Source organism: Acartia tonsa, chromosome 4 (genome assembly GCF_053477335.1).
Source record: "Acartia tonsa isolate MP-2025a chromosome 4, ASM5347733v1, whole genome shotgun sequence".
Classification (NCBI taxonomy): domain Eukaryota; kingdom Metazoa; phylum Arthropoda; class Copepoda; order Calanoida; family Acartiidae; genus Acartia; species Acartia tonsa.
The window spans coordinates 53031747-53055648 of NC_137263.1; the positions used below are offsets into that span (position 1 = coordinate 53031747).

At 32.7% G+C, this 23902-nt stretch overlaps 4 protein-coding genes across 4 annotated transcripts in view; 2 read left to right on the forward strand and 2 right to left on the reverse strand.

Annotated features, from left to right (window-relative positions):
* Positions 1-275: 275 nt before the first annotated feature.
* LOC145317760 (uncharacterized) overlaps positions 276-23902 on the reverse strand; it is a 138373-nt gene continuing 114746 nt past the window's right edge. Inside the window, exons 2-7 of the mRNA XM_080159013.1 lie at positions 6735-6804; positions 5892-6492; positions 4273-4429; positions 3340-3411; positions 2989-3097; positions 276-2574 (exon numbers count right to left, since the gene is read on the reverse strand). Coding sequence (XP_080015139.1) covers positions 1582-2574; positions 2989-3097; positions 3340-3411; positions 4273-4429; positions 5892-6486 — 1926 coding nt within the window. The 5' untranslated portion in view covers positions 6487-6492; positions 6735-6804 and the 3' untranslated portion in view covers positions 276-1581. The remainder of the gene's footprint in view (positions 2575-2988; positions 3098-3339; positions 3412-4272; positions 4430-5891; positions 6493-6734; positions 6805-23902) is intronic.
* Positions 6804-8846, reverse strand: LOC145317762 (uncharacterized). The gene is made up of 2 exons (XM_080159014.1): positions 8576-8846; positions 6804-8282 (listed from the first exon to the last, which is right to left on the reverse strand). Exon 2 carries the CDS (start codon positions 8253-8255, stop codon positions 7005-7007), a length of 1251 nt encoding a protein of 416 aa, XP_080015140.1. The 5' UTR covers positions 8256-8282; positions 8576-8846; the 3' UTR covers positions 6804-7004.
* LOC145315537 (uncharacterized) lies at positions 10045-21388 on the forward strand. The gene is made up of 11 exons (XM_080155519.1): positions 10045-10891; positions 11267-11341; positions 11662-11758; positions 12162-13533; positions 13991-14036; positions 14186-14863; positions 16788-16847; positions 17159-17288; positions 17593-18691; positions 19140-19403; positions 19896-21388. The coding sequence occupies exons 1-10, from the start codon at positions 10071-10073 to the stop codon at positions 19322-19324; spliced, it is 4563 nt and encodes a 1520-aa protein (XP_080011645.1). The 5' UTR covers positions 10045-10070; the 3' UTR covers positions 19325-19403; positions 19896-21388.
* The window catches only part of bchs (WD repeat and FYVE domain containing 3 bchs), a 71641-nt gene continuing 71346 nt past the window's right edge, over positions 23608-23902 (forward strand). Inside the window, 1 exon segment of the mRNA XM_080155520.1 lies at positions 23608-23773. Within this exon segment, the coding sequence (XP_080011646.1) occupies positions 23621-23773 (153 nt within the window). The 5' untranslated portion in view covers positions 23608-23620.

A 23902-nucleotide genomic window follows, 5' to 3' on the forward strand; every position in this document is an offset into this window, starting at 1 on the left:
CATCAAAAAAATTAAACCTTTTCTTTTTAAAACAATACACTAAAACCTTAAAAGAAGCTACGATTAAAAGTAGAACACTAGAAAGTTTTATTTTTATTGGTAAACTGACAAACACAAAGACATACATACTATTTCTTTTAAACTTCAATCAAATTTTTAAGGAAAAAAATTTCTTACCTTAAGTTTGTAGGTACTATGCTAATATATTCTAGATATTTCTTTTAGTTTTAATTATTTTCTTTATACTCTCTATTTTAAATTCACATCATCTTATTCTGAAATAGATAAATATGGCTATTATAACAATTTAATTCTGCATCTCAATAGGTCTTAAGGGATATGACAATGGACGATAAATTAATGTACACACCTCCCATTATTAATAACAAAATATAATATTTTGTAGACTTAAGTTATTGGTGGAAATGTTTGAACACTGATAGTTTGTACCAACCAGGAAGTCCCCAAAGTTTTTAGGCCTATGAATGAAAGAACGTGTTCATGAAACTTTGGGTACCAATATAATTTACAGTCCATTAAACTTTTCCCTCCCTGGTATGAAACAATAATAAAGATTTTTAAGTATGAAAAAGGGAACAAAAATGATGTGTTATCAGAACCGCAGATTATTAAAACAGCACAAATTATCCCTCCTCCTTTGCTCAACTTTCAGTAGGTATTAAAAAATACTTTTTGAAAGTGAAGCTTTTCTATAATTAGGGTAGGTCCGTCCGTCCGTCCGTACGTAACGGATAGCTTTTTCGTTAATTTAGGCAAGTCCTAAAAATGTCAATATGTCCTTAAACAAAATTCTGAATTTAAGAAGTTTTGCAAGAAATATACGCATAATATTCTCAAAACTTTTATACTTCATTTGTAAATTCAGTTCTGATACTATGTTCGTCTGTCAAAACATTTCAGAGCTTCGCTTTCTTGGATGTTGTAATCCTTGTTTTATATGTGAATATGTAACATTATTTGAATATCATAAAATGTGAAATTAAAAGGAATGAAAATGGCATGTTTTTCTTTTAAAATTCTTGTCCCTCAACTTTCATTTATACTTTATAAGTTTTGTACATTATTTAATAAAGTTCAAAATATTTGTACTTATTAATATAAAGGGAGGTATTGACAATTTTGTAGGATCTCGTAATCAATGTTTAATGTAAAAAAAACCTCTCTTAATTAAAAGGGTAATTTAGAGATGTAATTTAAAAATATCTGCATCAAAATCTTAAATAGTTAAAAACCTTCCCAAGACCTAGAAAAGATCTTGTTACTTTTATATAATGATTAAGACTTGTAGGTAATATCTTATTATTTAAATTACAAGATCTATAAAATAATCACCCTTCCCTATTTAAAGCTAAGATATAATAAGAAATACAATAGCATTCATATATTAGAATAATATGATTTTATTAATAAGGAACAGAGAAATAGCAACTAGAAAATTATCTTCTGATCAGAATAAAATTTTAATATTAATTTTTTAAAAGTTAGAGACAACATAGTTTCTTTCTTTTGGTGCATTATCCCTGCTTCTATTTAATAAAATTTTAAAATATTTCTAACAATTTAATAATCTGTTTTTATTGGGAAATAATTCAAATTTACTTTGGTTTCATGTTGTTTTTTGTGCTTATTTAAGTTGCTATTTTTATAGAAGGCTTTACCGCAGATCTCACAAGTAAATGGCCTAATGCCGCTGTGTATATTTCTAATGTGCTCGTTCAGTCCTCCCTTGTAAGAGAAACTCTTGCCACAAATGTCACACGAGGGCTTCTCCCAATCTTCTAAGTGAAACTTTTTGTGCTCATTCAGATTAAACGCTTTATGGAATGATTTGCCGCATGTGTCACATACATGTGGTTTAATGCCAAGGTGTATCTTTTTGTGGGCAGACAGGCCACCTTTGGTTGTGAAAGTTTTGTTGCAAATATCACAAGTTGGTATTTCTGTGGCCAGCAGCAACTTATCTTCTTCTGTTTGGTGTGTTGCCATGTGGCGTTTCAAGTCACCGGTTGTGACAAATGACTTGCAGCACAGCTTACAAGTATACGGCTTTTCACCTGTATGAAATCTATTGTGAACTAACAGAGAACTGGGCGTTGTAAATCTCTTATTGCATATTTCGCATTTATAATTCTTAATGCCGGCATGACTCTTGTTGTGTATGTTCAAACTACTCTTCTGCGTAAATGTTTTCCCGCATTTGTCGCATGAGTATGGCCGTTCACCGGTGTGAATGCGTTTGTGGATTTTTAGCTGACTGGGAGTGGAGAATTTCTGTTCGCACGTCTCACAGGAATGTGGCTTCTCCCCAGAGTGAGATTTTTCATGTATCCTCAGGCGCCATCCTTTAGGAAAAGTTTTACCGCATGTTGTACACGAAAATGTCTTTTCACCGCTCTTATGAACGTGCATGTGCTTACTTAGTGAACTTTTTTCTGTGAAAGTTTTGAAGCAGACTTCACATGAAAATAATTTTTCCTTGTCCTCTGATCCAATAAGAGTTGCTGAGGACATATTTCTACTTTCAGAGATCATTTCGTGGAAGGGTTTGTTGCCCTTAAATAACAAGTTTTATAAATATTATGTTTAGAATAACAGTTGAATAATCATGATAGGAATTTAAAATGTAATATTAGTACCAGTAGTTTAATTAACGAAAATTTGGACATTTGTTCAAATACTCGACTTGGGTATTATCTTGATTTTTTTATACTAAAAACCGTCTTTAATTTGTCATTTTTAGTGCATTAAAGAGCATTTAAATGTGCATTTTTTTCTAAGAGTGATTTCTCTTGGAAGGATGATGGTACCATACCCCAAAATAGTTGTAAACCTTCCTGGACCAATGAGACACTTCTACGTAAGGGAAGGCCATATGATATCGGTTAAACGTTAGTCATATCATACAGTCCAAACATATACAGGCAAACAAACATCCTGTTACTTTTATATAAGAATCAATATAATTACCTGTCCAATATTTATGTTTTCATCCTCTGAGTCTACAGCAGTAACTTCTTTCTTTAGATTATTGATTGTGGATTTGTAGGCGGGGGGGAAATTTCCATCAGCATTTGCCCTAGAAAAGATTTTGTTTGACATAAATAAGATTAAATCAAATACCCCATCGAACCTCTACATGACATTTCAGTTTTAAAAAGGAAAAAAAAATGTGGGGGCGTATTGTTATACAGGTGAGATTTTTATCCTGTGAGGGTGGTGATACCCTCCTCCAAAATAATTTAAACCTTCCCAGATGGAGATAAAACAGATAGACATCCTCCTGTTACTTTTATATAGGAATTATCATTTAAAACTCACTCTTGTTTAAGATTATGAAGATTGTTTTGAATTGTGCTAGCACCGTGCATTCCTGTCTCATCCTCTTCGTCACTAAACAAGAACAAATATATTCACAAAGGGTTGGACCGGATTCTTACAAAAATCCGCCTGAAAATGAAACGGATTAATTCGTGGATTCCGGATCCTTGTTTTTTCGACGGAATCCGGATTTACGAATTGTGGAATCCATATTCTAGCAATATTTTTAAAGGCCTTTTTTCAAAACAAATTAAGGGATTAAGGTGGAGGGGAATGAATGGGTGGGCTTTATGAAAACCCGTCTCAACTGTTTGCTATGTAATTCCAGTTTGAAAAGGATTTTAACTTGCTTTGAACAAGGTTGCCAAATTTCCTAATAAAATGACTTTGTTAGGTAAAAACTAAAATATATATTCGGACCAAAAAAACTCAAGACGCTTAGCCTAACAATTAACAATCCGAATCCGCTATCAAAATAACGGATTCCGGATTCGGATTCTAAAATTGTCAAAATTTGGACGGATTTCGGATTCGGATTGCAAACCCTAATTCATAGGTAATAATAAATTGTCTTTAAGGAAGGACAATGTATAAAAAGTAATGCAGTAACAAGGATATTATCATAAAAATAACCCAGTGATTTTCCTCAATGTGCAGGTTGAGCATTAAAACCCCGAAAAAAAATTTACCATAAGAATGGTGTGGGTTTTTTTCCTTAGTCTAATCCCTGTGGAGGAGCCCTAACCCTGTGAGCCTAACCAACCATGCGGGACTACCCCTGTCCTAAAGTAATAAAGAAAGAAACAAAAAACTACACCCCACTGTAATAATTATAAAAGTGAGGTGGGGTATTCAAGAAATTATTATAAATTCTAATGATTATTACTTTTTTTATCAAGGAGGGGTTTAGTGCTTAAACATAAGAAAACAAACCTGGAGCTTCCAGGTTCCAGTTTAATTTCAACTCTTTCTACAAAGAGTCTGGCAGCGTCTCCAACCCTCAATTGAACCTCGGGCTGCATTTGACTCAAGAAAAATTCGTCGTCTGAATCCTCTTGATATCTCACTCTTTCCCCCCGAGATACTCTCTCTAGATTAATAAACAAGATATTTCATAAATAATAAAAAAAGATTTACATTATCTAAAAAATCTTACCTGAACCTTCGTTTCCCTCAATATATCAACAGTATAAAGGGGGAGGTAGGTTGTGCTAAAATTCCGTAAAAGTGTGAGTTTTTAGAATTTAAAATAGAAGTAGAACTCTAAAATTTGGCATGGAGGTTGCTTCAATGGAGTATAACGTGGATACGCACTATATTAGAGCAACTGTCATACAAAAATTAGAGTTCTACTTCTATTCTAGATTCTTAAAACTCATACTTTTACCGAATTTTAGCACAACCTACCTCCCCTTTGATGAATATTTTCCAAAGGTAAAGATTTAGTTAGCAAAGTTTAAGTTCATAATATTATGACGATGTTTCAATATCTATAATACAAAGTAGCTTGATATCTGTCCGTCCATCCGTCTGTCCCCTAAAATCTCGGTAACCAATGAACCGATTGGATTCTACTCTTCAGGGAATATATCTACTAGGGTGGGTCGATTTTGGAGTTTTACATTAGTATACATTAGCTAGGGTTATTGGGCCAGTATAAAAACCTGTGAAACTTGAAAGAGGTTTTTTAATCCAAAAACAACGGGCGCGCGGGGGGTATAAAATGTGCCCGCCCCCCTATAAAACCAAAAATTGAAAATCCTTCAAACACAGGCATGTTGCATATCAAAATGAGCGCATTGAAATGCTGATTACAGATCTGAAAACCGTTTTGAAAAATATTGATTCAGTCTGAAATGATTTTCAAATAACCTACCAAAATGAACAATTTGACCAAATCAGCTGTTTTTAGGTACTTAATGAGATCTTATTCGAACTAGGAGCAATATTTTTCAAAACGGTTTTCAGATTCGTAATCAGCATTTCAATGCGGTCATTTTGATATGCAACATGCCTGTATTTGAAAGAATTTAAATTTTTGGTTTTATAAGGGAGTGGGCACTTTTTATACCCCCCGCGCGCCGGCAGCCATAGGGGCCAAGTCACTTTTGAAACTTGAATGGGGCTTATCATACATATTATATATATCACTTCCACAACTTATGATAACAGTAAAATCTAAAAAAAAGGGGGGAATGGGCCCACCCTAATATCTACTGGTCCTGTGGTGGTTTTAAGCTATTTTATTGGGAGGTGCGACACCAACAACCCCCCAAAAAACAAAAAACCCTCAATTTGTTTAGGCAGTTGATTTAAAATGTAGTGGTTGCAGCACCGGAAGTACTTACCTATTTTTTTTTTTTAATAACCTCTTGGGACAAAGCCCCTTAAGGCTAGAGGTTAAGAAGCTATTTTTATTATATGGAATTAACTGATTTTTAAGCAATATTTGATATTTTGAATAATACCTACCTAACAAAATTTTACTTGCAATATTGCAATTAAACAATTAAAAAACTTAAATTGATATTAATAGTAAATTGTCTCCTTACCTTTAACGACGCCATGAAGTCTCTTCATATGCTTAGACAAACCCGAGGCATTTCCAAATGCTTTGTCACATTCATTACAGGGAAATAGTTTATTATTTTCGGATTTAATTTTGATTTGAGAATTTGATTCATCATCACTGCCCAAAACTCTTTCAGATTTAACTTTTATACTTTTTGCTTCGTGAGTCTTTTTGTGTCTGGAAAAGTTTGAAGAATCGGCGAAAAACTTTCCGCATAAATTACACTCATACGGTTTTTCTCCATTATGTATTCGCTTGTGTCTTATCAGAGCACTAGCCTGGGCAAAGTCCTTGAAACATATGTCACATTTATGCGGCCGCTCCCCTGTATGTGTTCGCATGTGATCGTTAAGGTTGGCATTTTTGGCAAATGTTTTTTCACAATAGTCACAAGAAAACTTTTTAACTCTTTGTTTTGGTGGCGAGTCAAATATGCCATGAGAAATTATATTTTCTGAAATATCTTTGGGTTCAGTTTTTGTGGTTACTGGAGGTTGAAAAATATCCACACATTTCTTATCTTCGGTTTCTTCTGGGCCTAGGGGCTGCTCGGGCAATCCAGTTCCAGCCTCCATTTTAAACTGAAATAATATAAATCAATAACATCTAATAATAAATGTTTGTCCACTTCATGAATTTACACAAAAAACGGAAAGTATGAATAATGGGTCTTATTGTTTGCTACGTTAGAACATTCAACACAACATAGAAAAAGAAATAGAAACCGCAGATATCATTTCTACATTTTCAATTCAAGTGTCTTTTCGTTTAAAGATAAAAATAAAAAAGAGTACAGAACAATTATAGGAGAAAAAACGTTTACCTGACTATACTGTTATTTTGATTAATTCTTTAGATGATAAACATTTAGATTCTTACATCTTTAAAGACATTCTTTTATATGAAAGAAATATAAATTAATTTTCGGAATGGTTATAATAAATATGAAAATAAAATTATTCAATTTATATAAATATAAATATGATAACAAAATTGTGAGTATTACAAAAATATGTGACCATGAAAATAATAAGGTATTAATCTTTTTTATAAAATATATCAAAATTGAGGTAACAGAAGAGATTGAAAAGATTCAAACTGAAGTAGCAGCCGCCTTTTTCTTCTTGCAGGCAAGCTTATGGAACTTCCAGTCGGTTTGCTGGCATTTTTGGCTACAATAATACACAGACGCACACGCAGTGCATCTCTTTGGAGCGCGTCTTCTACAACCTGTACGCTCACATTCATACGCATTTTTAGGGAAATGTTGTCGCAATTTCGCAGCTTTTTTTGTTGTGCTTTTTACCTCACAAAAAATTCGAATAGCAATGATATCAATATAGTTTCTAGGTTTAGGATTGTGTTTCAATAATAAATCCAAAGCTTCATCATATTCTGGTTCATTGATGTGATTCACAACAAAAAATCTGGACACGCACATGCTTGGTATGCTATCAACGACTTGAAATATTGCATTAGTTACTTGGAAATTTATATCAGATCCGTGTTTGAGAAGAATTTTCATTACTTCGACACAATCTTTTGGATTCAGGAAGCATGCGTGAAACAGGCCAGTAAAGCCACCTCTGTCATAAGCATTCGGATCTGCCCCTAGCTGTAACAACTTGTCCAGAATTTTGAAATGTCTGTTTTCGTTGGTTCCATTCCACATGGTTCTGACTTCTTTGATGATTGGCGGCGTCAATCGCTTATGCTCTTCTAGATTAACCATTTTGCGGCCAATGATTGGGGCAAACAGAGGACTAAACTGAAAATATCCTTCTCTTCGATCTAGTGTTTTCTTAAGATCTTCCTCTGACAAACTATCAATGTGGTCTTCAAACTCCTCATAATTTCCGAAAAACATATCATAAAAGAATCCGGAAAAATAGCCCATTCCTATCGGATTATATTTGCTGGCTGGAAGATCTAGGCCTAATTCTAACAGTAGGTAATTCATTAAATCCGGGTTAACTTCAGTGTTGACAAAATTTGACGGATTTCCATAACTTTCTTTTGGAGGATTTATCCGTAAGTCTTTTATCAATTCTTCAGTTTTTATTGCTCCCCAACATTCGATTAAACAGGATTTTATGCGGTTTACAAGAACTGAGTTTCCTAATCTAAAAATATTATCAAAATCTTCTGCTGTAAAGCCTAGAGTGTCATCATCAAATGGTCTGTACTTTTTGTGTATGGGCTCCAATTTAGCGACCAACTCTTGGCTGCTTTGGCACTCAAATACAAACTTCCATTGTTCCCAGAATGACAAACTCGTTTTTTTGGGCAACTTCTCCTCCTCACTTTCTTCATCAGTATCCTCAACAAAATCAGCATCAGACATTTTTAAAGAGTGATGATAGTTTGATATCTGAAATAATTATCATTTAAATAAATACATAACATTATATATAAACTTTTTTGAGACGTAAGTTTAGTTGTAACATTATTCCTAATTGTCCTCAAAATATCATCATTTTAAAATTAATGTGAAGAACTATATAAAACTGTCTAAATTAAATATGTTGTAGATGTACGTACGTACTCTGATTATATAATATCTATTTAATTGTTAAGGAAGCTTGTATATACCAGACTTTAAAACGATAGTGTGTATAATAATTTTAGTTAATATAACATATATAAAAAAATAAAACTAATTACCAATTCTAAATAAAGAAACCAACGGTCATGCTATATAACAAGTAGTAAAGTTTTTATGTTTGCCCGTTAAAATCTCACTAACCACTCTGTTGTGGACCGATATCGAATATGAGATCTCCATTTTTATAAAGCTTTGAAGGCCTGTGTTGGTTTTAGGCTATTCTAATATCCTGTCTTCTCAAGGTGACAGGGACGCAGCCGTTAGTTGGGTTTTAATGCAAATTATTACACAAAATTACATATAATACAAATTAATTATTTTTACAACTTTACAGACACAGTCGATGATTTCTCTTGGTCACGGTCTAAATCTTTACAGACAAATTTTCCTCTACAAATGTCATTAAAATTGAGGAAAAAAGTCAACATTCTATAACAAATATTACTTTTTAATAAACTAATCTAAAAAGTCGATGATTTCTCTTGGTCACGGTCTAAATCTTTACAGACAAATTTTCCTCTACAAATGTCATTAAAATTGAGGAAAAAAGTCAACATTCTATAACAAATATTACTTTTTAATAAACTAATCTAAAATTTACAACTTTTTAGGTTCTTTCTACATTTGTCCGAGATAAAAAAAAATATAAATTAAATTAAAAGGTAGGGAAAATATGTCAAGAAAATTTGTCCCTATTATTAAAATTGTTTTTATTTCGCAAATGCCGCACTCCACTTTTTACAAATAATGTCGTCTTACATTTTCTCTGCCGATGATAAAAATTATTGTGCTGTAGTAATAATATGAAAATTACATACTCTAAAATATTTTGGGATTTTATTGACTTAATAACCCAATTAGAATAAAACAACCCTACCATTTGAGTTAATAATATGGGTTAAAAAAATATGAAACAAAGACGACATTTAAAACAGTAAATACAAATACGGGGTGTTCGCGCATTGTAAACAAAATTTCGGTCAAGTATTATCTTTCGCCACCAAATTTTCTTTAAATTTTAATCAAAAATCGACAGATTGACCTCAGAATTATTAAATAATTGTTTAATATTTAATAAGAACATATTTTTTTTTATATCTTTGTATAATTTTCTTGTTTAATATCTTATAAAAAATAATAATCTGTCTATTGAAAAAATGAAAAATTTTGTTGTATCCAATCGACCCTTCCTCTACATTTCAGATCTTCTAGTTGCAACTGTCGCAGCCCCTAGTTTTATGATTAGAATTAATTAATCATAAACAAAGCAATTCTATTATTTATCGCATATCTACCATACCCAACAAACTATAGTAAAAAGGAAGTTTTTGCTCATAGTTGGCTAGGTTATGTTAATAGGCTGAGTAAGGGTTGAACGAGCCATACAGGGACTATACAATCTTTTTTCCTCTTTAAATTTAAAAACTAGTGATCTTAGTTGCAGTTGTGGCCATTTATAGGTTAATTACATGAACCAGTCAGTTTCGTATTTATTAGTTAAACTTAAATAATGTTAAAGCTCTAATAATTATACTTACTTATTTTAGATTTAAAATGGATACAATACCAATGCCAGCACTAGTGCCTACAGAAATCTCAAAGGCAGATACTACTGAAGAAGACCTAGTAGTTCCTATTACTCCTATTGATAGTGAATTAGATAATAAAAATGAAGAATTAATAGAAAGTAAAGGAGAAAACAAAACTAAAAGTGAAAAAATTATTCCATCAAAAAGTGCTAATGAGAATACAACAGGAAATAGGGACGACGAAGAAAATTTTGATAGTGATGAATATGATTCTGACGAAAATGACCCAACAGAAGGTGAATTTAAATGTGACATTTGTGTCAAAGCTTTTAAATACGCTTCACATTTAGTAAACCATATGAGAATCCATAACGATGAACGGCCATTTGAATGTGATTTGTGCGACATGTCATTCAAAATGAAAACTCACCTGGATAGACACAGAACGGTACACACTGGTGATAAACCCTATGAGTGTAAAATATGTTTTAAAACCTTTGCCGGCCCGTCTGGCTTGTGGCAGCACAATAAAAAGTCAGAAGTACATAAATTCCTAAATAATAAATCTGCCACGGTTTACTATGAGGGTGCACCCGATGTTCCAATCCCACCTCAAAAAATTTCTCCTATTAAAGTTAAAAAAGCTAAAAGTAAACCTGTTGAGAAAAAAGAGAAAAGTAAGGTTACTGATAAGAATATAAAAACTGAAGAACCACCGGAAGATGATGATTCTCAGGCGGTTACTGAACCCATTGTCATGGTTGAGCCTAAAGAAGAAGAAAACCAGGACCAGGATGTTTCTATCCAAGACAAGTATGATGTTAAACTAGAACCAGGCAGCTCAAGGTATCCTTCTTTTAATTCATATTTGTACTTTTTAATATCGATGGTACTCTATAATTCATGTTATATGTACATTCACCCGTCTATCATTGTCTCAGTCCATAAGGATGTGGCGGAAATTTGATTTTCATGGCTCCTATTTGAAATGGACTGCTTATTTTTTGTTAAGATAACTCTTCCTAATAGAAATCTAATGTATAACTTTCTTGCTCATCGGTTTATCTGTTTTAACCCTTGAAAGAATATTATAACAAAAGTTATTATTACTAACATAAAAATGGATCCACAGCTGCTTTGAAAATATTTTTTTGAAACAAACAACTATTATATTTCATTGTGATTGATATTAATACATAAATCATGTTTTTATGTTTCTAGTGAGGATGATTCTGATAATGAGAATGATACAAACATGGACGATGATCAATATCATTATGGAGATGGTAAACAAGAGTAAGTTAAATGCGTTACTTCTCACTCAAGTTTTGTCTTCGGTCTTCGCATTAGCATGTGTTACAAAAGCTAGGATTAAAAGGTCTCGGAAAACTTGATAGGATTATAACTTGTCTAAGTGATAGGCATTGTCAAGTTCAAACAAATTACTTCCGTTAAATTTGTAGACAAAAAAAAGTTTTTAATTTGAATCCTTCCAAAACTATGTATTTCATAAGTAGATATAAAAAAATAAAATAATTGAATTTTGCTCTTAAACGAAAGTAAATGATCATGATCTATGTTAATGCTGAATTCAAAAGTCTAACTAAATTTTTCAGTGGAGGTTTCACTACTGTGAAAAATGAAGTAAAAAGTTTGGAATCAGATGAGGAACAAGAACAAAAGTTCCAACCCTGCGGATCTAACCTTAAACAGGTACATTAAGTTTATAAAAATGGTCTAAATGAGTTTTTTGCCGTTACTGAAATAATTTTCTTTGTCCTGGGTTTTTCAAGTTTTAGAGCAAGCCAAACTTCATAGTTAACCTCTAACAACATTAGTTTGGTGTATTTCTAAACAAAATCTTGCTATTTAAGTTTATGATCATTTATGCGGTCAAACGTCCTGCAGACAACCAACTTTAATTGCATGACCTTTGTCTAAATGTTCATTGTTATAGCTTGCCTTTGTTTTGAGCCAATGCATTCCCCAAACTCTAACTTTTAATATCGTGCATCTGAATTATATTTGGAAATACTTATACCTAAACCTTTAGTTAAAAGCCAAAATTTGAAGAAAAAAAATTTGTAAAAAAAGATTTAGAATCCTTTTCTTTTAGGAGACAAAATACTTTCACAACATGATATCGGAGAGCAGAACAGATTCCTCAGCCACTATGGTCGGAGCTAAGAGAAAAAGAAAATCCACCAAAAAGAAGAAATCTTCCAACTTAAAAGCTTCAGACATTCCCGACGCGGAATCGTATACATGTCTTGTTTGCCAGAAAACATTTGCTTTAAAAAGCTCCTATGTTACACATTCAAAGCTTCACTCAGGGATTAAAGATTACAAGTGCAAAGTCTGTGGGAAAGAATTCTCGCATGTGAGCAATTTAAATTCACACATGAAGGTTCATAGTGGCCACAAGCCATTTGAATGTGACTCCTGTGATAAAGCTTTTGCACGCAGCAAAGATTTGATTTGCCACAAAAGGATTCATACAGGCGAAAAACCTTATAAATGTGAAATTTGTGAAAGGGCATTCTCTGAAAGTGGCTCCCTGAAGAAACATTTACAACTTCATGCTGGTATTAAACCACACGTTTGTGATGTTTGCCAAAAAGCTTTTGTAACAATATCTAAAATGAATGAACACAAAAGGGTCCACACAGGAGAAAAGCCATATTCATGTGACGAATGTGATCAAAGATTTAGCTTCAAAGTGTCGCTTAAAGCGCATAAAAATAAACATTCAGGTCTCACATTTGCTTGTAGTTACTGCGGTAAGCAATTTCCGAGTAAGAATGGTCTGCAGAAGCACGAAAAGCTTCACGAAATTGCAAATTCTGGCGAAAAACCATTTCCGTGTGAGGTCTGCGAAAAAAAGTTTTCCCAGAGAGCCAATATGTTGATTCACATGCGAGTACATACAGGTGACAAACCATACTCTTGCGACGAGTGTGGAAAACAGTTTAATCAAAAATCAACTTTAAACACACATAAACTTACACACTCGGGCGATTATCCCTTTCCTTGTCCTATATGCCCATTAAAATGTTTAACTAACAGTCATCTGACAACACACATGCGAACACACTCCGGTGTTCTGCCATATGAATGTGAGGTATGCGGTAAAACATTCAACACAAATTATCAACTTAACAAGCACAAAAATGTGCATAATAAAAGTAAAACGGAACAACATTACTGTGACGAATGTGGTAACAATTTTAGAAGTGAAGAGAGCTTAGATAAACACAAACGGCTTCACCTTGCAGGAGTTGAAATACCAACTTGTGACATATGTGGCAAAGCCTTTGGCCATAAGCATAATCTGGTTGAACACAAAAGGATTCACGAAGGTGTTAAATATCCTTGTGACATCTGCGATAAATCATTCAGTAGAAATAATACTTTGCTTAAACACAAGTTGACCCATGAAAAGGTTATTGTGAAGGATCAGATTGATAAAGATTTTCATGAGTCTATTTAATTGAATAGTTTGATATTTTGTTTCTTAACTGCTTATATTCTTTGGTATTTACACCACTGATCGATTAATATCTTATTAGTCTTAATGATATTTATTTGAACTAATCTAATTTGCTAATTCTAAGTGATTTGTTTTTTGTTTTATTTACTATACCTACCTATCTCTTTTTTAAATTAAGTGTTAGTTATTTTGTAGTCAAACTAAAATTGAAGAGATCTAATATTGTAAAAGAAAGTCTTTATCTAGTTATCTAATAATAATATTTTATTTTTCAAAATTGTACAGTAAACGGGAAGCGATATTTCATCTGGAAGAAACAATTTGCCTCTATCTTTGCAGTTGAATATAAAACTGTCTTTAAATTTTTTTGTTAATATTTACTGCAGCGATACATTAACAATCTAAATCTTTCAATGAAAGAAGTTTTTTGGAGATTGAGTTGACTTTTTTTTCAGATGAAATATTTTTCCTCACAAAATTTTGGTATGATAAAGTTATTAGGTAGTTTTGTTTATTTGTATAATGCTTTAAAATTTCTTAGTCACATTTTGTAAAGTCAAAATTCCGTCCAATCTTAGTTTCATTTGTTGTGATGTTATTATTTTAACTTAATTGTATTTATGTAATTGTTAATATTGAATCTTTTCCAGATATTTAAAGATGGAAATGATAATACCTGACCAAACAGACATAGAAGATGATGTTGAGATTAAAAGTGAGGATATTGTCTCGCCGCCTGTTCCACAACATTTGGACGAAGAAAAAAGCAATGAAGAAGAAACAAAAGATAATATAAATAATTCTTTATGTGACACGCGTGATAAATCCTTTCATGATCCCATTAAGCTTAATGACCATGATAGATCTCAAAAAACCGAGCGCGAATTTGAATGTGACTTATGTGAGAAAACATTTACCAGTAACGCAAACTTAACCATACATTTAAGAACCCATACAGACGAGCGGCCATTTGAGTGTGATTTATGCGATGAGGCATTCAAACAAAACAGTCATTTAGTAAGACACAGGCGTATTCATACAGGAGAAAAACCGTTCTCATGTGATATCTGCCACAAAACATTTGCTGGTCATGGTGGCTTGTGGAAACACAAAAAGAGTGTTCACACTGAAATGGATGCTGATTCTGGCAATGTTATACCAGGCATAAGTACACCTGATACTGATGATATAAAGTGTGAGCGGCCACTTGATTATGAAGAAACTGTAACTGTTCCAATGCCTATTGTTGAGTTTGTCCAGCCCAAGGTTGAAAATGAGGGGGGAGTTGCGGATGATGTGGATATTAAGCTAGAACCAGGCAGCTCCAGGTAAAATAATCCCCTTCTAACGATTAAGTAACAGGATGTTTGTGTGTGTCTTTGTGTTTAGTAATGTTGCTATATTTACAACCATGTGACTTTATTTTATTAGAAATAGGTAGGACAGGTATAAACTTTTGGATCTGGTGTGCAGTTTACGATTAAAAGTTGCAAGTTACGAACCTTTTTCTGGTTGCTAGGATTCTTGCAAGATTACTAGATCAAGCAATATGACCACCTGCGAAGGTTTTTAATGAAATATCCCTGGTATCCTGGTATCCCTGACGTCAGCCCTGGGAGCACTCAGATCTATGCCTTGCACTTCATGGTACCTCCTTTCGTGTTTTGCGAAACACATGTTAAGTGATGTTTGATTCTAGTAATTTACGCTTACTTGAGATTACCCATAGTTTTGTTGGCCAATAATATTTTTTAGAACCTATTTTTATTAGAATAAGTTAATATTTAGGCCATCTAACTCAACTATGAATCCAGAGAAGGTTGTCCTTTTCAAGCACCACCCAAAGAGATCCACCTTAACCGAGCAGATTGAAACTACAGTTACTCGACACATCAACAATTATTATGTGGGAGTGCAGGATCTATCCATCATCCCTGCCTCCCTGAGACCACAGTTCACAATTCAATCCACTGACCAGTTAAAGTCCTACATTTCTTCCAATGAAATACTAAGAAATAAAAAGCTTTCCTGGCTCTGGAGGCAAGATACTCCGTGGGCACAAGAATTTAAAGACAAAGTTAACTCAGAAACAATAACAACATTAACAGAAGCAAAACAAGAGGCGGTAATTTACTACAAGAAATATTCCGACAGCTACCAAGGTGACCGGGCAACCAAAGTAAGAGGCGGCAGCTCCAAGCGGACCCGCATTCTGTCTGAATCGGAATCTGATTACAGAACAAGATTGGCAGCAAGGAAAATTCTTTGCCCAGCCAATATTATGACATTTAGAGAACAGGTTGAAGGCATTCTGGATTTAGAGGTAGAAGCACTTGACGCTCATTTTAATGCTCAAAGAGATGCTATAGAAAATCTTTTTCCTGGTCAAATGTCAAATCTTGACATTATATCAAAACAAGCAGCAATTATAGCTTTGTTCGCCTCTAAATTATGCTGAAATTTCATTTTTGATTTATATGTAACCGTAAGCTACACCAGATACCAAATTTTTGTGTAATATTATGGCATTTTTAGTATTTACCACTGTAAACTTTAATGAAGATATTATGCTACAGAAATTGTAAAGTTACCTATCATTTATGTCTCAAATAAAATCCATTTATAAAAATATAATTTTTCTAGTTTAGATATATAGAAATGTGACATTTAAATTTTTTTGGCTGTTTAAATTTTGAGAAATAACAAACCAGTATTAACTTTGACAATGCTTTCTTAATAAATATAAGATACAATTTTTTTTTTAAGTTGTAAACGCATAGGTAGAAAAGCAAATGTCTTTTTTTTAAGGAAACTTATACTGAATTACTAGGCTTATTTTGCACAACACAAACATAAATTAAAGATGTAATTTTTAGTGGCTTAAGTTATAAATTGTATTTGTCTAAACAATTTACCCATAAATTATATTATTTTTTGCTTTTTAGAGCTTTGAAGGTGCTTTACCTTAAAGTGCCTGACAGGCACTGAAATATACCCCCACGCACAATTTTGAAATAAAATGAAAATAGGAAGGCTGGTATTTTTTACCTTTACTAACTAAACCCTAAAGCAACTAACCCTGCGAAACTACCCAATACCCAATTTCACCAAACCTATCCTGACCTAAAAAAAGGGGGGTTCTGTTCTCAATAAAGCACTTTGAGGGAAATCACCACATTTGATCTTCATTGAGTAACTTTTGTGAAAATGCATTTATATATCTGATCCAGTTGAAATCTAATTTTTTTTCAGTGATGAAGAAGATGATAATGAACAGCATACTGTTACAATAACTGAATCTATGAAACAAGAGTAAGTTTAATTTTATTAGCGCAGCTACTCTATAGCTTACTCATTTGTTTTATACGTCCGTATGTCAATGGTTAAAAAATATATGTTATTATAGTAAAATATGGTAACAATTTTGCACTATGCAACAAAAATAATTTATTTATTTGTAGCGAAGCTACTCTGTATATTTTACTTATTTGTTTGAACGTACAGAATAATAGGATAATAATACAGCTACTATAACAAAACTAGGTATTATTTATCATCTTTTGAATGAAATGATATATTGTAGCTTTCCAAGTTGTATGACCACTAATTTTTTTTATTTTTAGAATTGATGGGGAAGGAAACACTCTTGGCAATGTGAAGAAAGAAATAAAAAGCTTTGACTCCGATGATGAGAATGACGCTAATTTTGACCCAGATGGCTCTTCTCTTCCCGCCAAGAAGAAAGCTAAAAAGGTTAGTATTATTCTAAAGTAGTAAGATACCCCCCCCTCCCCCCCCCCCAATTTAAGAATTAGCCTTTATCTAGGGAGCTATGATGATAAACAAAATTTCCCCTTCTGTAGATAAAAATTATAGATTTAAAAGTTTAGACACTACTACTTAGTTTTTAAGTGCCCAAATTTTTTAAGCCAACGAATAAGACAATGTGATTGTAAAACATTGGGTATCAGTGTAATTTATTAACAGTCCCTTCATCCCCCTGACTTTATACCCTGAATTTTGATTATTACAATAATGACATCTCCCTTTATTTCAGAAGACGAAATATTTCCACAAGATGATATCTGAGAGCAGAAACTTATCCTCCGCAACTCTTATTGGTGATAAAAACAAGGATAAATCTTTCACATGTGTTGTGTGCCAAAAAACATTCAATAAAAAGAGTTACTTCATCACACACATGAAAATCCATTCAGACGTAAAGGAATACTCTTGTAGCCAATGCGACAGTCAATTTTCACATATTAGTAACCTGAATTCGCACATGAAAATTCATACTGGCCTAAAACCTTTCAAATGCGAAGTCTGCGAAAAGGCATTTGCTAGAAATAGAGATTTAACGTGTCACATGAGAATTCACACTGGGGAGAAGCCATTTAAATGTGACGTGTGTCAGCGGGCCTTTTCAGAAAGCGGTTCTTTGAGCAAGCACAAAAAGCTGCACACAGGCGAACGGCCATATTCGTGTGCTGTTTGTCAAAAAAGTTTTCTCACAAGTACTAGATTAAATGAACACACTAGAATTCACACCGGAGAGAAACCATACTCTTGTAACGAATGTGAGGCTAAATTTGCGTTTTTAAGTGCTCTTAAATCGCACAAAATGAGTCATTCGGGAGAAACGTACGGCTGTACCTTTTGTGGTAAACCTTTCACAAGAAAAGACACGTTGAAAAAACACGAACGCCTTCATGAAATATCAAACACCGGCGAAAAACCTTTCTCATGTGAGGTTTGCCACAAGAAATTTACCCAGAAAAGTAACATGGTTATACACCAACGTGTCCATACTGGTGAGAAACCGTACTCCTGTGACTTATGCGGCAAAACATTTGCCCAAAAATCAAGTTTTAATACTCACAAACTGGTTCATACCGGCGAGAAACCTTTTCCTTGTCTGATATGTCCAATTAGATGCATAACCAGCAGTGATCTTACCAAGCATATGAGAACACACACCGGCGACAAACCATACTCATGTGAAATTTGCGGTCACGCATTCAACAGCAGCAGTGAACTGAACAGGCACAAGTGGACCCATAAAACTGGAGATGAAGAGCACGAGTGTGATATCTGCGGCAAAATGTTTGTTGACGAGAAGATTTTATCCAGCCACAGAAAAATGCATTTGTCAGGCAAATAAGATAAAGTATAGAATAGAATCCAGGTAGAAGATTTTGCCTGGCTAGCCTAAAATAAAATTGAAAGGTTTGAAAGGCCAAAAAGTGATTCTGGCCTTTAGTAAATCGCATGATCAGAAATTATCTAGATATATTATTGAAATAAATACCGTTTTGAATAATTTACTTAAAGCCAGAACGACTGGCATTCAACCACCTTTCTCTAATACACAATGGATTAAAACTTTATATTATATGCAAAACCATACACAAAATTATATTAACGTTAATTTCGTAAATTAAACGAAATAATTTTAATAAAAAATTCCTTTAAACAATATTATTTCAATTTGTCCCAATTTAGGTTTGAGATATATTCTTAATGCGCAAGCGTAACTTTTCTTCAATTTTCCAAGAACTATTTAAGGTTTTCAATTCTATACTTTACCTTCTTTGTTGTCAGGCGGAGAAATCCCAACATGTGAAATTTGCGGCAAAACTTTCTCGTACAACGGTGGCCTGACCGAGCACAAGAAGATCCACACCGGTGAAAAGCCACACTCTTGTGATACTTGTGGAAAGTCGTTTGGAAGAAATAGTACACTGAAAAAGCACAAGAAAACTCACGACAGAATTCTCATTAAATGAATAGGAAGCTACTTATAGTCATAGTGTAATAGTAGTCCTAGTAGCAAGGGAGCGGCAGCTTTCGCAGAATTTTGTAAAAGTGTGTATTTTAAGACTTTAAAATAGTAGTAGAACTCTAAAATTTGGCATGGAAGTTGATTTGTGAAAAAAAAAGGCGGCCGAAAACTGACGAATTTTTTTTCGCGTTTTCTCGCCAAATAAGACAATTTTAAACCAAAGGAAAAAACTTTTTTTATGATATTATATCCTGATTTTTTTTTTTTTTTCTGTAAAATTAGGACATGTTTTTAATACCTATTAAAATCCTAAAATCCAAAGTGTTCATAGCAAATAAAGGGTCAAATAGGTAATAAGTTTGTCATAAATGAATCTTTGTGTAATATAGAGAGAAAAAGCAAAAAAAAATTGGCGGGATATTATTATACCAGTTTTAAGCGGCAGTGGCGGTTTTGCCGCCGTTTCTTCACAGTTCTATATTCTACCATATAAAAGCAGCTGCCATTCCAAATTTTAGAGTTCTACTCATATTTCAAAGTCTTAAAACACAGTCCTTTACGGAATTTTCCGAAAGTTCGCTACCTTTGTTTTTTCTTCTGAATGTATTATCAAGTCAATTTAGAGGAATAACAAAAGAGAGAAATGAAATTAAATGGAGAGTTTATATTTGTAAAGTATAATTGTAGTCAGTTAATACAGTGTGATTTTTTATAACAATGATGACCTCATCCATAAGTAGCGAGGCACAAATAAATTAAGGGACATACGGACTAAGTAAATTATATATCCAATGTTCATAAAAAAAATGGAAGGCGAAAAAAATTAGGGAGGATAAAAATCTATCTATATGAATATTTACTTAAAAGTAAAACAACATTTTATCTTAAATTTTTATTTTCTTTTACTCAGAGTTTCATGCTTCTGCAATCATCAGAAAGAGACTATTTTTTTCATTAAAAATAAATACGTGGATTTTTTACAAATGTTTTAGAGGATTTTTAAAAAAAATTGTATTACAATATATAAAAAAGAACTATATTAAACAGCTACAGTCTGGCCAAAAGATGATTTCTTCTATGAATACATTTAGAGAAAATTTCATGCCGCTTGTTGATAGATGAGTTTTTGTCAGAATTGAGAATTGAAACTTTCTCCATTAAGCAAAGCTGACACTTGTTAGATCCAGGATCAAAAGTAGGTTGCAAAGAAACAATATCCCATTTAATATTGTAAGGTTTTTGTTCTTCTTTCAAATTCCAAATAAAACCAGAAAGCCGTGTACTTTTTTGAAGATGGAGAAGGTTGAATGAAGATTTGTGATTATTGTATCTTGTTTTGAATGTTGTAGATGCTTGACCAATATAGGTTGATGATGTCTGGTCAGATTCTACAGTAGCTTTGTAGATTAAGGATTCAGTAAGACATTTACCATCTAGCGGACACACTGTTCCTCTCCTGCAATTACATCCAGCTTCAGTCAGGTTGTTGGATTGACCTAGGATCTTTTTGTTGTGGCTGGAGATTACACTGGACATGTTAGGCATACAGCTGTAAGATATCTTGATGGTATTTCTATTAAAGTATTTTTTCATTTCTCTATTGTTTGAAAAGTGTTTATCTACGAGCTTCAAAAATTCTTTGCCAATGTTAGTAGCCAATGCTGAATTGTAGGGAGGACAAAACCAATGAATATTTAAATGTTTTCTAGCATGACCGACAGACTGACGGGCCAAGAAAATTGTATACTGGATACTCTTTGGTAAAGGGCATTTTTGCCATAAAAACCAGTGTATCTTTAAAAGCATGGGAAAGTCCCTCTTAGGTTTACGGACGGACAGACAAAGTGAATTAAAGAGAAGCTTCGCTACTAGAAACCAATTTATGCTTTTGCGCTTTTATGGAACTTGTTATTTAAACTTAGATTATCAATTTTAGTCAACAATTACTATGTACAATAAATTTTCATTATGTATTAATAATGTTTGAAATGTTTTATAGCTATTATCTTAATTGCTTCGATTGTTCTAAAAATTTATTGGAAAAAAATATATGTTTTGCTATGTAAAACACAATTTATATTGATGTACTTTGCATTTTCTTTCATATCCTTATTTGTAAAGTAGTTGGATGACCAAACACCTGAAGCTAAAGATCTCAGGAAAGGCTACATTCTACTTTTATGACTATTACTGTGGTGGTTTTAAGCTATTTTATGAGGATAGAAAGACAAAAGAATCCCACAAAATTAAATGTTTTTGTCTTCAATCACAATGGATTGACCCCGTCTATAATCCTTATACTAAAGTAACAGGATGTTTGTAGCTTAAGATTTTTAAATAAGATAATCGTTACCAGGGACATGTCAACATGAATTGCACTAGATTCGTTTCCGGGAATGGTTTGGTTAGAGAAAATTTATTTTCATAAAGGACTCGTTTAACTATTCTGGGTAAATTGAACATAAAATTAACAATTTTATAAATCCGAATTTGTTTAACTATATTATTATAATAGTACCTTTATTATTACAATGTATAAAGATCTCAATAATTTCTAGACAGACTTAGTTTTCCATCTTTGGGATGATTTATATACCTCCCGGGATTTCATAATTAAGTCTTGAAGCAGGATTTAGGCTATTTTTCTTCCTGCCTCTTGAGTACAAATTTGCAATGGGTAATGGACTATGATTTACTTCAATAGCTTTCTTATTATTTTTTTTATATAAATCAATTATAGTTTTATAAAAAGGTTTGAAATTAATGTTTTGATAATATTATGAGAAAGAAGAAAAATTCCGCGAGATAAGTTTTCAAGCGCAAATGCCGCGTCCAATTATATCCGTCTGCTTCTAAACTTTGTTATTGATTTTTTGACGTAAACAAAACAGACAAATAAAGAGAAGGAGTAAGTAAGAAGAGAGAGTGAACGCCTTTTTATTTCTTTCTTTCTCCTCTTTATCCCTTTCTCCGTTGGTTGAGGTCCTTTCTTATTTCTGCTGCGATAAATAAGGAGGTTATTTGTATGTATGTATGTATAGATATTTATATGATCATATGTTTTGAAATAAACAACGTTTTTTTTCAGTTAGCATCTGTTGCTTGTAATATGTCAAAAATATCGATTTTTTTATTGGAATTTTTTTCTAGTGAATTTTTCTTTCTCAATTTAGTGATGATATTGTAAAACCAGTGATATAACAGTAATTTTTACATTAAGAAATTTAAAAAATATTAGATGCAAAGAATTACCGTTATGCCTCTTTACTTTCTGCCAGTCAAAACTAATTAACATTGGAACAAAATGCAATATTTTTTAACATAATCGAAGTGTATATTATTATGTTCTAATTTTTATTAATAAAGAACATGTAAAGTATTTATTATTATATGATATTTCGATTCGCAGAAACGTTGTCAAGGCAAAATGTTAGTTTTCAGAAATATTTCTTAGCTCTCACACTCAATATAAAACATATTATAAAAAATATTAATAGTGTTTATTAAATCAGACTAATTTGTTTTCAATAATATAAAGAAGTAAGGCTTATTTGTTTATCAGTTAAGATCTCTCTAACGACTGGTTCGAGAAAAATCTTTATTTTAAGGAACACTTAGATAGGCTATTTTTTTCAATTTTAGCTAAAAATCTAGTTATTTTTCCTACATAGATTTCTTTTCATTTAAAAACTTTGTTAATACCCCCTATATAAGTTTTGATCTTTCTTTTTAATCAATGTTTGTTAATAGTGATTCAGGGAGGGAGGGGATACTCTATTTATATTGTTATGCACTAATCCGAATCCTGAATCCGCCCAATTTTTGGTCAATTTTGGAATCCGAATCCGGAATCCGTTTTTTAATAGCGGATTCGGATTCTTAATTAGTAGGCTAAAATTAGCGTCTTGAGTTTTTTCTTTCAACTCCCCTTTCTGAAGGCAAAGATTATCATCATCATATATAATATCTTTTAAAATCTGGTTCGATTCTCGGAAGCAAATTATAGAGAACACCAAGAACATTAATTTTTAGGACATATGTATTATGTAGCACTTATTTGTTTATTTTTTTGTTAAAAAGCCTCTTAAAATATTGCTAGAATCCGGAATCCGCGGGAATCCGCCATTTTTGGACGGATTCTTGTAAGAATCCGAATCCGGTCAAAAAAATTGACGGATTGCCATCCCTAATTCCAAGAATGTTATATATTAAAATTGGTGAACATAAATTTACTATTTTAAAACCATAATTAAAATTTATTTTCTTGAAAATGAAAATTTCAGCCACAAATGATGCGAATATGAATGTTATGCGAAAATTATTGGGGAGCACGGGGGGGAGTGGTGGAGGGAGCGGGGACAGTGGGGGTGGAGATGAGCTGGGGGGACCCACCTCTCCCAACCAGGTGGAGCCAGACCTGCTGGGACTCAACCACCTCCGTAAAATGTATCAGGTAATTATATTATTTTGTTTCAAGGTTCAGATTCAGATATTTGTTGGAATAAGACAATGAACGACAAATTTATGTACATCAATGATGATAAACAAATTTAGCACTGCTGTCGTTTGAAATTATTGGTTG

Excerpts from the sequence above, each read along its gene's own strand:
- LOC145315537 (XM_080155519.1), top strand. The coding sequence starts at position 10,071 with ATGGATACAATACCAATGCCAGCACTAGTGCCTACAGAAATCTCAAAG. Across the intron at positions 11,342-11,661 it reads TATGGAGATGGTAAACAAGA|TGGAGGTTTCACTACTGTGA; the intron begins GTAAGTTAAATG and ends TAAATTTTTCAG. Across the intron at positions 13,534-13,990 it reads AGATTTTCATGAGTCTATTT|ATGAAATATTTTTCCTCACA; the intron begins AATTGAATAGTT and ends CTTTTTTTTCAG.
- LOC145317762 (XM_080159014.1), bottom strand. The coding sequence starts at position 8,255 with ATGTCTGATGCTGATTTTGTTGAGGATACTGATGAAGAAAGTGAGGAG.